Source organism: Beta vulgaris, chromosome 3, assembly GCF_026745355.1.
Source record: "Beta vulgaris subsp. vulgaris cultivar EL10 chromosome 3, EL10.2, whole genome shotgun sequence".
Taxonomy (NCBI): Eukaryota; Viridiplantae; Streptophyta; class Magnoliopsida; order Caryophyllales; family Amaranthaceae; genus Beta; species Beta vulgaris.
Window position 1 is genome coordinate 45,649,560 of NC_079204.1, and position 13,488 is coordinate 45,663,047.

General features: G+C 36.9%; 2 protein-coding genes across 2 annotated transcripts; one reads left to right on the forward strand and one right to left on the reverse strand.

Moving 5' to 3' along the window:
* The first annotated feature begins 257 nt into the window (after positions 1 to 257).
* LOC104906715 (eukaryotic translation initiation factor NCBP) lies at positions 258 to 8,872 on the forward strand. Its single transcript, XM_010695511.4, has 6 exons — positions 258 to 645; positions 6,968 to 7,063; positions 7,153 to 7,257; positions 7,402 to 7,479; positions 8,272 to 8,391; positions 8,491 to 8,872. The coding sequence occupies exons 1-6, from the start codon at positions 493 to 495 to the stop codon at positions 8,620 to 8,622; spliced, it is 684 nt and encodes a 227-aa protein (XP_010693813.1). The 5' UTR covers positions 258 to 492; the 3' UTR covers positions 8,623 to 8,872.
* Positions 8,873 to 12,189: 3,317 nt separating this feature from the next.
* On the reverse strand, positions 12,190 to 12,683 carry LOC104906716 (histone H4). Its single transcript, XM_010695512.4, has one exon. It carries the CDS (start codon positions 12,575 to 12,577, stop codon positions 12,266 to 12,268), a length of 312 nt encoding a protein of 103 aa, XP_010693814.1. The 5' UTR covers positions 12,578 to 12,683; the 3' UTR covers positions 12,190 to 12,265.
* Between the last annotated feature and the right edge of the window lie 805 nt (positions 12,684 to 13,488).

The following is a 13,488-nucleotide window of genomic DNA, read 5'->3' on the forward strand; positions in this document are numbered from 1 at the left end:
TATTAAAATGGGGTTTGAAATAGTTAAAGTTAGGGTTCATGTAATTGGGGATTTTCGAAAAGTTAACAGAAAATTCAAAAGTTAACGGTTTTGGTAGTGTTATGTTGACGGAATAGCTGTATTAGGTAGTTGAATTAAAAAAGTTATATATTAGGTAGTTGTTTATGAAAAGTGATATATATTAGGTAGTTGCTGACAATTTTAGCTGAAATTTATTTATAAAAAGTCACAATTTACAAAAATTGTATATCTCCGAGATGAACTCACATTCCGTTGGGCCATTGATAACTCCAAACAGTTTGTAAGATACAAGTGTGTCCTGGAAAGTGGAAACTGCGTCTATCAATATTCAATATTCATCATTCATCCTCATCAGTCATCCCCCCGTTGAACCTGAAATTCTTCTGCAAATATCTAAACTTTCTCTCTTTCTCGTCTACCACAGTCAGGATTAGGGTTTGAAACGAACAACAAAAACAGTTTTTCTGAGAAATGGACATTGCAGAGAAGAGAGATTCACACAACACTAACAACACCAACAACAATCAAATTCAAGGCGTTGCTGATAATTCACTTGTCGATAGAGAAGCCGAAGATCGTGAACGCCAAGCTCGCGACCTTAAAGCTGGCCTCCATCCTCTCAAGGTACTTTTTACTCTTTTTTCGCATTTTCTGCCTTTTTTTTTACTTCATTTTCATTCTTCCAAAGCTAGGTTTTCATTACTTTTTTGGGTGAATTTCCATGTAGTTTTCTTATTGCGATCCTTGCTTTTATGGTGTTATAATGTGAAAAATTAGCTGCTTCTTTTTTCTATTTGGATTTTTTGTGTCTTTTTCCGACTTGGTTATTGTGCTTGGATATGTATAGGTGGGTTTTTGTTGGATATGTAAAATATGGGTGACACCTGGTTTTCTGTTTGAAGATATGTAATTTTCTGGGTCGCTTGTTTTTTTAAGGGACTTATGTGTGTGCTCATCTTAGTACAAAAAATGCTAGATTGGGTGAACTTCACTGCAAAGGATACAATGCAGTTTTTCTTGTAATGTAGTAATTTGCTTTCAATGGAATGAGTGTTGCTGAGATACTTGATGTGATGGGACTAGTGGTTCATAGGATTGAAATAAGGCCTGAGGTATAGGTTTTGAAACGGCCGAGTTCAGTCATTTCCTTGTTTAGGGAGGTATATTTATGCACTTGAGCAATACTGAAGACCCTTAGCTATTGTAATGGAGTTCTGTAGGATTTGATGTGAGAATGATTTCTTATCCTTGGGAGGTGTTATAAATTAATTTAGCTTTGCTACCTATACCGCGGTGATTCTGTTTTGGTGCTTTATTCCCATTTTCACCGATTTAATCTTTCCTGCCCATCGGATCTTTAGTTGCGACTTGTTGCCTTCAACAATAGAATTGGTGATGCTTTGGGGGTTGCAGTGTGAGGTAATGCTTCAGCTGTGATAGAAACATGTATGTTGCCAGTTTAGCACACCCTCGCCATGTGGAAGATTTATTTGTGACTGTGTTCATTCTTGGGATTTGGTACCTGCATGAATAAACAAACTTGACATGATAGACAGCCATTTTCAACCCTTCATTTAGTGAGTATTGTGATATTATTAGGACACATTCATTTTCTGGGGACTTAGTAAGAAGGTATTGTAATAAATAAAACACCAAGAGTGAGTCACCATCAGTTGGGAAAAGGAGAGCTGAGGGCAAAAGGCAAGCTCTTAACGTTAAAGAGGTACTAACAGTATAGTGCTGGAAGATATACTATCAACAATGAGTTCGAGTTTTGTGACACGCAACTACGCAAGACCAGAGTTACAGAATCAAGGGATAACAAGTGCTGCTCCTAATGATGCATTAGGTAATATTAATACAAGTGCATCATAAAAGAGTAGCGATAACTTGAAAGGTAGACATGTTCAAGCTATGCAATTGAACAGCTTCACGAATAGTTGCAGTCTTTTGGAGCAGGATAAGGTAGTATAATTACTATTCTACCTTCCTATCTCTGATGATCTCTTATAAGCTTTTAATTGTTTTCGTGAGTTGTTTCTATTCAACTGGATTGGCTGGCATTGAATAGAAGGGTGAACAGTAAGCCGAATAGTGGAGGATGATGACTTGCTCACTTAGCAATTTGGTTTCACAAGGCAGTTTCCTCGTTTAGGTAAAGTGGTGGTCATTTGAGAATTGTGGGCAAACTTTTATTGGCCAATGGAGAGACAGAATTTGGGTGTACTGACACATCACTGTATTCTTTTGAATAGAAGGGTGAACAATAAACTTTCATCGTTGGCCAATGGAGAGACAGAAATTTGAATAGAAGGGTGAACAATAAACTTTTATCGTTGGATCTATATTTTTGACGTTTTTTATCTCTCTAATTAGTAAATACCAATGCTTGCTCCATCCCCATTCTTCTTCAGTACATGACCTAGCAATTTTCGTTATATATGCTTCTAGAGAAATGTTAGTTCCATCTGATAAACTTTATGGGAATGCTATTGTGATGTGATTATGAGACTCCTAGGAAACAACTTTCATGGGCAGCAATAGAGATGTATAAATTTGGATATCAAAATGAGATACCATTTATCGTGATGGAGCCTTGAACAAAGAATAAGTGTCAATTTTTGGCTTGGGTTCTCTCATAACCAGAAGCGATTGAGGCATTGAGCACATAAGAAAGAATGCATGCTTAAAATAGTTGTGAGTACTCTCAATCTTCACTAGTGCTCAACTGAGTACAAAAAACTCTGGTCACCTATGTATATACGTACCATATCTGTCCGGAGGCTAGACAATCAGAATGAGCAATGGAAATGGCAGATTGATGAGAATGTATTATGGAATGATGAGTCAAGTTGGTTCAAAGTTGCCTCTATCTGCTGCAAGGAGTTGATTGTTGCAGCTGAGGTTGAGAACTTAATTATTAATTATCAACCTTGACCATTTAAGCAGAAAGAAACATGAAATTGCTGGTTTGCTGAAGACACCTTATTTACAGGTTAAGGAGAGGTAATGGACTATCTCTTCTCATATGGGGTTAGTAGGGCTCGGAGTGAATAGGTAATTTTGCTGTAAAGAATATCTAAGTTTGAAATTTTAATTAGGAAAATTGGATTTTAATACTCCAACCTTTAAGCGGTCTTCTTATAACAATTCCACTTATGAGTTATTTTTGAATAATCCAACCTTTAGGTTGTTTCTTCTTATAATGGTCCTATGACCCGCATAACAAGTCAAGTGTGACACGTGTCACACTCTTATTAGTCAGAACATTTTCTCCCTCCTCTACTTGCTTCCTCCTACACCACCACCACCTATTCACCACTACCACCACCCTTGCCATCCCCTTACCGGTTACCACCACCCCCATCCCAACCCCTTACCACCACCAAAACTCCCTACCCGGTTCCCACCCCCACAGCAAACCCCCTCCAATCCCCCCACCCCTCGCAGGTAGCCAACCCCGCCACCCTTCTCCCCTTCTGCCCATGCCCCCATCGCCCCTCCCCCCTTTCCTATCCCTTCATCTATTTCCACCCCGTCACCCCTCCGCCTTCTCCTCTCCCTTCGTCTCTTTTCAAACTAGATATGGAGGTGAAGGGGGTGGAGAGAAAAATGATTAGGAGGAGGGAAAAATTACTTGAAGTTCAGGTGACCATTATGAAAAGATACCACCAAAAGGTTTTATTCAAAAATAACTCTAAGTGGAAGTGTTTCAAGAAGACCGCTTAAAAGTTGGATTATTAAAATCAAATTTTCCTTTTAATTATTATTTTAGAGGATATCGATGATTACTAATTTTATAATAATGACTTTGGGGCTATTGGTTAACATTTCTAGGCAGATGTTCCAGTTAGTTCACCCACTCCTATCTTCTGCCAAAGTTCACTAACCTTGTAACAGAGCTCAAAATTTGTTCAATTAGCATAACTATTTTCTTGCTAATCATCAAGCTACACTTGATACAAGCTCTCTAATTCTAAAGTTGAAACTCATGAAGCATGGGTACGCCTCTTGAGGGCCGAATCGCGTACCCGGTACACATACGGTGCGGGTACGGCAAGGATTCGTCCCCAAAACGTACTAAAAAATCTGGGTGCGTTGGATGCTCTTGGGTACAGCCAAACGAAATTTGGGTACGGTGGGGGCTTGTGAGAGACGTACTCAGCCTTGTAAAAGTCAGATTTAGGGTTTTCTACAATTTCCCCAATTCAATTCTGCCTTTCTTACTCTCTGGGAAGCCGTGCAACCCCTCTCTCTCTCTCATCCTCACCAGCCACCAAGCCTCACCGGCAGTCACGCACGTCGCCATGATCTAGTACCCTGGTTTTCGTTTTTATTTTGAATGTGGGGAAGGGGAAGGGGAAGGGGAAAGTCAGAAAGGTTAAAAAACTTAAAACTCAAAAGGCACGTGATTACGTGATGAGACTTTGAGAAGAGATGGTTGTGTACAGCTGTCCAACTTTGTACCAACTTTGCACCACTTTGTCTTTCTCTGCTTTTCTTTTTTACTAAATCAAATTATTGATACATTATTATATTATAAGAAGGAAAATTTATTATTTATATTTTTATATGTATGTCTTTTAATATTTTTGTACAAAAATTAAATGGAGATTTTATGTAGGAAATATTTAATGTAATATTTTCCATTAAAATTTATAACAGTTTTTTCGCCGAATCCAAGCCGTACCCGTTTTCGTAAATTTTGATTTTGCCGTTTTCTGTACCCGTATCCATATCGGTGCTACCTAGATTGAAATTAGTGCCTATGAGACGCTTGCTTTTTATGACTAAAGCGCTACTAGAAATTTACAGAAATTGTTGCTTCTGAGGCATTTCTAATTCGAGGTAATTTCATTGCCTTACTAGGAAGTAGGAAACCCGTTGGGATTAGCTGTGCTCATTTCAGGTATTTGTTGCGTATTAATGATTATTAATATAGTGTTTATAGTCTGTCCAGAAAAATATTAATGCCCATGTCTGCTTTTGAATCAAAATCATTTAATTGGTCAGATGAGTCCTTAAGTTTGATGTTTTAAACAGTCACTTGCTAAGCAAAGCCATTTGGAGTTATCTTTTTAGAACAAGAACATTTTGTATTGTTTATTTTCTGCAAGTTGCACCTTGCTTCTTGTTTTTAATTTAGCTCTCCTAGTCACCTGCATGTCATGATATGAAGAGATATCTTGAGGAGCTTCTCCTTTTTTATTTGATTTAAAACTATATGAGTTCATTTGTCTTACTACAATGTGGAATCGAATTATACTGCTTGGTATGTTTAGTAGCACTTTTAATGCTTGGTGTATGAAATCTAAGGGGTCAAGAGTTCAAAACTATTGCGTATTTGCTTGCGCAGCAACCAGTGTGGCAGTTTGCTACAGCATACAGTCTGACTAGTCTAACTTTTCAAATTCGCTATGTGTCAGATTCAGAGTAACGTAGATTCATATTCTTTTGAATTTGGTCCATTTTACTCCCACTAACTTAGAGTGATTGTCCTAGTTGAATTTTTCCAAGGACCAAAATGGGTCAAATAAACCTATTAAATACATTAAGTGCACAATTGTGTCAACTTCTACAGATTATGGGCTTTATAAGTAAGTCTATTTTGAATAGATTATAATAGAAAATAGGACTATTACTAAGAAAAGAAAGATAGTCTGAAACGAAAATAGGGTAGATGGATAGTTCAGCTTGGTCCTGATGTTGCAGCATTTTGAGATGTGGATAAGACCTATTATTGTTCCATCCTAGACAATGATTTCTCCTCAGAAATGGGTATCAAAGGGTCTAGGCAAATGGAATATTTACTCACCAGAAAATGTCTTCCATTTAACTGTCAATATCTTGGAATATGGCCTATCACTTATTGGGATCTTTGATTTCATGCCAAGTATTTATTTAGAATTTGATTATTGATGAGGGAGCTTAGTTATTATCAATGGTATCGAAGTTGTGGAGAAATGTGTCGACATTCACAGGGTTTCAGTAAATGGGATGCATGACTTCAAGTTTTAGAGCTTAAGCTGCATTATGCAGCCTCTTGTTCTTGTGAAGAGCATTTATGAATTGGTATCCTTTGTCCATTTTGAGTACTCACTAAGACTAGGAACATTAGATGAATTTAAGTCGCATATACACTTTTCGTGATTTGCAAAAATGTGATGCTGTGGAGGAATGTCCTTGGGATGTTATTTTATCACTCATTTCGCTAGGGAAAAGGACTTCTCAAAGTGGTTGAATTAAAGAAAGGGAATGAGTATTAGTGGATTGGCTAGAAGCTGATTAGCACTGGAGTAAGGGCTGTAAGTTCTTTGAAACTGCATTTATATTATCTTTCACCTGGTTGGTGTTTTGTGGGTTAGTGCTCATGAGGTGCCATCAATTACATAGCGAGTTCAGTTGTGAGAGAACAAAGTGTAGAAGAGAAAGAATAAAGAAATTGAAAAGTTGCATCCCAGTATTACACCTTATGTTCATGATGTGCTGTAGCATATGAATCCTTCTACTAATGCTACCTGACAGCTGGTATTAAGTAGGAGCTTTTGTCTGGTTATAAATACATCATTTGCTGTCATTTTACTAACAAATATATAATTCTGCTGCAGCCATCTGATACACGGTGGTTACCTGTTAGGCTGTTACCACAACAACATATTTTTAATCAACCTTTCTGGCTGCGAAATGTGATCAAATATTTTTGCCACCTCAATGTGCTGCTTTATCTTTTTCTGCAAATGTTTGTTGTACATGTATTATAACTTGTTCGGTTAACTGTTCATTTAATTCCTTGTACCCGATGTAAGGACTCTAGTTAAAATTTTAGCAACTACACTCTGAACAGAACCTTCTTGTGCACACACACAAATTTATAAGCTTGTGTCTCCTTTGATACAAGTATGCTGCATCATGTTATTGCTGACATTGTGTTAATACCTGCAAGCAGCACAAACTTGTGTTTTGGTATACTCGTCGAACCCCCGGTGTGAGAACACAAACACCTTATGAAGATAGCATGAAGAGACTTGTGGATTTCAGCACTGTAAGATTCTTAGACTAATTGAATTATCCCCCCTGCTCAGTCTTTTTTTTTTATTTTCATGTTTGATTCTTTGATTGTTTTGTTTATAGGTTGAAGGATTTTGGGTCTGCTATTGTCATTTTGCACGTCCGTCTACATTGCCAAGCCCCACTGATTTGCATATTTTCAAGGAGGGAATTCGCCCATTATGGGAGGTAAATCTTGATGCTATGTTTTGAATGATGTATCCTCGATCATGATAATGCTTTTATATGATTGATGGTGCACTCGATATAATGTATAATTTGCTTTGAAGTTTTTGTTCTTTGTTGTTAACAAATGTGGCTATATATCATCAGGATTCTGCTAATTGCAATGGTGGGAAGTGGATCATCCGTTTTAAGAAAGCTGTTTCAGGGCGCTTCTGGGAAGACCTGGTTAGTGGTGCAATCTTGAAGTTGTTAATCTTTTCTAATGATCTAAATTATGTCCTTGTTGAACTCTTTGAAAAATCTGATGATGAACTTCATGCTTACTCTGCTGATATTGCTTGACGCCTAGGAAGAGATTGAAATGGGTAGGAATAATACTGGGGATATAGTTGAATTGGCCTTGTGAAACAAACAGAGCGTTACTACTTATCTCCATCCTGGAATGCTTGTCACTTTTTGCTAACCCCTCATGATCTAGGATATGGCATTGATTTTTACTTAATAGACACATTATATTGGTTGGGCCTTTCCACTCTTTTTGTCACTCAATTTAAGTAGGTGCGTTTTGCAAGTCCAATCATAAAATTATTACTATCTTTGAAAGGTGACTTCTATGTCTGTATATATGACAATAGTTCTCTTTTTTTGGCACCAAATGATTATGAGGCTGGGTTGACGAGATTGGCAGTATCCAATAGACTTCTGTCTCTCATTTGACATAAACAAATAGAGAATTTGGTTAACCTTGATGTACGAAACACTAGTTTTTTGTGTGTGTTCATAATTGGAACTTGTTTGGGTATTCTGCAGTCCAGTAAGTTTCAGAAAATATGTAATGATGTAAGGTCATTCTCCTTTTGTTTGCATCATGATGATTCAGTTTGCCTGCTTCAATTTTTTTACCACCCTTATTGAGCAGTAACCAGTAAGCGTGGGCATTATTGAAATCTGAATAGATATATCCTGGGGAAGAGCTTTTGCTGTATTATTCACACCTGTTGCTTGTTTTCCTTCCAGGTTTTGGCCTTGGTAGGTGACCAGCTTGACTATGGCAACAATATATGTGGTGCAGTACTTAGCATACGTTTCAGTGAGGATATAGTGAGTGTTTGGAACAGGAACGCATCTGACCATCAGGTTTGCATTTCAACTACTATTTCTGTCTTCATGCTACTCAACTGCTTCAACTTCATTCTTATGCTGTAACCTGTGTAAACTCTCTTCCATTCGTTCTAGGCTGTGATGGCTTTAAGAGATGCTATTAAACGACACTTGAAGCTTCCGCACAGCTACATGATGGAGTACAAGCCTCATGATGCTTCTTTACGAGACAACTCTTCATACAGGAACACATGGTTGAGGGGATAAGCTTAGACGTTTCTTTCTTAAAGAAAGCATCTTTGAGGGTATATTTCATGTGCTTGATACTTTTATCTGTATTACTGGAGACTGGAGTTGCACCTGTTGTTAGGTCCTCAATTCCCAAAATGGCCAGAATTACTGCAGCTGAGGAATATACTGTTTATCAACCTGTTAAGCTAACTTGTTTTGGATTTGTATACGTTTATCTTTCACTTAATTTACAGGAAATGGGCCCTGGATTACAGGTTATTTCGCACTTGTTTTTTCTTTTACATAAATGAGTTACTAACTAGTCTTTGCTTTTGGCATGTGTATACATCATTTTAGCAAGGATTATATTTCAAACTTTAGCAGTCACTAAAATGTAATTTTAAAGAGGATTTTTGATAGGGTAACCCTGAGGAATAAAACACACGGTAAGGGTATGCTATCCTAACAAGAGAGAGAAAAAGCATAATTAATGTAATATATTTGAGAAAAAATTAACAGTAATGGTCCCAACTTTGATCCATGTTCTCTAAATGGTTCTTGCTATTGAAAATCCATAAACAGTCTAAATCTTGGATTCAATCTTCCATTAATGGACTGGTTTGCCTAGTCATCTGTATAAGCAGGTAAAATTTGAATTTTTTGTAGATTATCTTTCCTTTTTAATTTCAATTTTATCAAATCTTTTTCATTTTTTATTTTCTTGAATTTTTTCCTTAATAATGTCAAAGGGAGTTGTAATTCCCTCTATGCGTCAAACTTGAAATTAATTCCCTCCATATCATCTACGTAGCACAGCATGTGAGAAATTTGTTTTTTAATTATACTTAAGTAAAACTGCTACTTAGAATAGCAGCTTACCTAAATAAGCCGCAAATATAGATAGCTGTTAAGGATAAACTAAATTGCTAAGTGAAGTAGTGGTTCCATAGAGTACCTGACCACTACTCATAAAAGTGGTTTACAAGACGCCCTATTGCACATCTAAGCCACAATCAATAGCTCGACCGCTATAAATCGCTATCGAGAGTAGTGATTCATCAAAGGAGACCCCTACTGGCATTAGCAGTTTACTGTAGATCCCCAAATTTGAATTAGGGATTCCAATTTCTCATTTCACACCTTTCAATCTCGCAATTTTTCTCTCCCTCTCTTGCGATTCACTCGTCGACCAGCTGCCGCCACCCATAGTAACCTCCCAACGGCTCGACAGCAGCCGCCCCCACTTCCTCTCTCTCAATTTGTTTGGTTAGTTTATTTTTCATTGAATTTTTTTTAATTAATTTGCTTCGCATGTCATGTTTGTTATGTATTTAAGCTTTTTTAGTGTTGTTAAGTGGTAATTGTTGTTTGATTAGTTTAATCTAGCATTTTGTGTGTTTAGGTCATGATTAGTTGTTTTTGCATGATTTAGCTTTTTGGTGATGGTTGATTTTGCATGAATTAGAAGTCTACTTGTAATATATTGATAATGCTTATTGAGCTTATGGATTGACATGATATTGGTTGGTTAATGGTTTGATGAATTTAGTTGTTGCGAATGCAATTAGTATATATGAAGAATGGTGTTGATATTGTTTTAATGTGTAAAATAAGAATCACTTGAATGTTGTATTTTTCTATGTAGAACTTGGAACAATTAAAATATCCTTTATATCTTTTATTGGGACGGTGAGCTATCTCAAGATAACGTTGATATTGTCTATAGAGGTAGAAGGGAAAATAATTTGTTCATCAGTTTTGATATGGGGTTTCCAGAGATCTTGAATAGGGTGTATGACTTAGTTGTTGTGATCATATGTCTGGGGAATTGAAATTGTTTATGAGATATCCAATACTAGAAAAATATGTGCCAATTGCACTAGAGGATGGTGAGCAACCCCCACCGACGCAACCGCCCAACCCCCACAACCCCCTCCTCGCGTGCTTCCCCGGCAAACCCCCCCCCCCCCCCTCGCGCAGCTCTCGGCCCTTCTTCTTCTTTCTCCCTTCCTCCTACCCTGTTGTGAAAATTCATTTTCATTGTTATTCAAGGAAACGAAATGAAATTTCACTTCTACTGTGGTGAAACTAAAATGTTTTTCAATTATGTCATGGTAGAACCGGAAAAAAAAATTGGTTCCTCCATGGTGGAAACCAAAAATTTGTTTTGTTCATGCTAAAAAAAATCTAAAATTTTCATATTTTTTAGATAAAAAAGTACAAATACGTATATATACAAATGGTTTTTTAAGGTAAGATGAAAGAGACTCACTCGAGGGTAATCAGGGAAATCATCAAATGAGTCCCATGAAGTTTGATCCCTAGACCTCAAAAATATAAGATGGAAAGTGATACCATTACTCCACCACCCTAACCTCATACGAACGGCATTTAGTAAACCCCTTCTTTTCACACATCTTTACTGGTACACATTCTCAATTACTCAAGCCCAGCCTCCATGATGGCAAATTATACAGAAGAGTTTTGTGCTAATGTATTGCAAAGTGGGAATTTATGTATTTCATACAACTTAATTCAGCTGACAGCAGTGTGAATATGAAACCATTCACTAAAAACTTCAAACAGAACTCAACAAGTTAACTTGTCTAGGTCACTGTTTTCAATCTTAGTTAAATACCAATATATTCACAAATCACACTCAATTCGCTCAATTTGCACAATTGCACCCCTTCTTCCCTTCATGTAAGCCTCCCTAAAGTATACTAGTACTATTATAGTACACTCTCTACCCATTTCATTTTAATTGTTACACATTGACATTTTACACTATTCACAATTTGCACTTTGACCCTCATTTGTGATTTATACGTGAATAAAACCATAGTCATGTAAGATCTTGTTAGATTCGCTTTAGTATGTATTTTATTAATATGTATTTTTTATAATTTTTACAAATACAAAATTAAAGATATATGTACTCAAAATTTTGCAATGACATACGTGAAAAAAATAAGTGTATAGATTAAAATGAAATGGAAGAAGTATATATTAATAACCAAAAGAACAATATTTAAGTTTGTTTGTTAAGTTAGATGTATGGAAAATGGATTCAAGAAAGCAAACCCGTTAGGTATTGCACTCACTCCTTTCCTTTCTCTCACCTCTTCAAGCTCCAATGTTTTATAACAATGAAGAAACTCTATTATTTGCATCTGCTCAACTTCTTGATTTTGGATGGGCCAATGATCTTCTCATAAAGATCACTAGCCTTACATGCACGCAATGCGTGCAATAACGTGTGATAATAAATAAAGTAGAAAATAAAATTATATGGTTGAAAAACTATCTTTAATTTCAATTTCATTTATGTAAAAGAGGGAGGGATAAGTATGCATCATACGTATATTTTGGACTCGGTGATACATGATATACTAGACAAAAATTGTTAAAACTTGGTTGTTGGATTTCATAGATTTTTAATTCATTCTGCTTAAGCCACAAACTTGTGAATATACACAGATTGCAAATTTGCAACCACTCATTTTCTCTGATAAAACAATTTTAGTTACTGTTAATTTCAGAAATCAAATATGTAAGATAAACAAAAAATTGAACATCAGATTAACAAAAGAAGCAAACATATATTTAAAAACGCATCCATTTCATATAAACCATCTAATTTGCAATTACATTGGAATTGAAAAACAGCAAACAAAATCTAACCCCCAAAACCATAAAGAGTACGACCCTGTCTCTTTAAAGCATAAACAACATCCATGGCAGTAACAGTTTTACGACGAGCATGCTCAGTGTAAGTAACTGCATCTCTAATAACATTCTCCAAAAAGATCTTAAGAACACCACGAGTTTCTTCATAGATAAGACCACTTATCCTTTTAACACCGCCTCGTCGAGCCAATCGACGAATTGCAGGCTTAGTGATACCCTGAATGTTATCTCTCAAAACCTTCCTATGCCTCTTTGCTCCTCCCTTTCCTAACCCTTTTCCTCCCTTTCCTCTTCCTGACATTTTTTCTCTCTCCTTTGACTTTCAAGGTTTTTTTTTTTTTAGGACTAGTATTGTTTGCTTAATTGCTGGCTTGCTGCTGATTGTATTTGTAGGTGGGAAAATGTGTTTGGGGGAGGTGGGTTTATATAAGGAGGGGAAAGAGCGCGGTGTTTTTGAATTTTCAAGTTTTGGGTTTGGAGGGATTTGTGTTCGTTTTGTTTTTCATGAATTTGAGCCGTGGATGTGGTTTGATCTGAACGGTGGAAATAGTCGATCCGTGTGAATCGTTGTTTGTTGTTTTAAGACCGTTGATGGTTTTCATCTAATGGTTGTGTTTAGCCCAAAAGTGAAACCTCAGCAGAAATTAAAAGGCTCCACTATACTTCACAGACTCACGGAGTAGTGAGTACTATATTCGAAATTTGTAGTAGGAGTAATTTTTAATGTCGAAGTTGGGCCTGGGATTCGGTGTTCAAAATAGAGGTGATTATTTTGGCCCGGTCCGTTTTTAGGCCGGGTTTTGGGCAGAATTTTTCGGCCTGCGGGCCGAGCCCAGCCTGGCTTGTTCGTATTTTTTTTTGGCTTTAGGCAAGCCAAAAACGACTTTCTAGTCTATTTTTTGGCCCGTTTTGGGCCGCAAAAGCCCGTTAATTTAGGTCCGAAATAGCGGGCTTTGGACACAAAAATTCGGTCCGAATTTAGGCTCGGCCCGCCCCAACCAATGGGTAAAATTTTTTGGCCGCGGCCCGGCCCGGCCCATGATCACCTCTAGTTCGAAACTAGAGATAGTTGGGTCGGACTAGTTCGGGTTTTTATCAAACGTGAGGGTAGATTAGACTCAAATTACATTTTCAGTCTAAGAATTTTCGAGGCTAGAACACTATTTCTTTTGTTTTTTTTTTATCGTTCTCACATGGAATCTTGACACTATT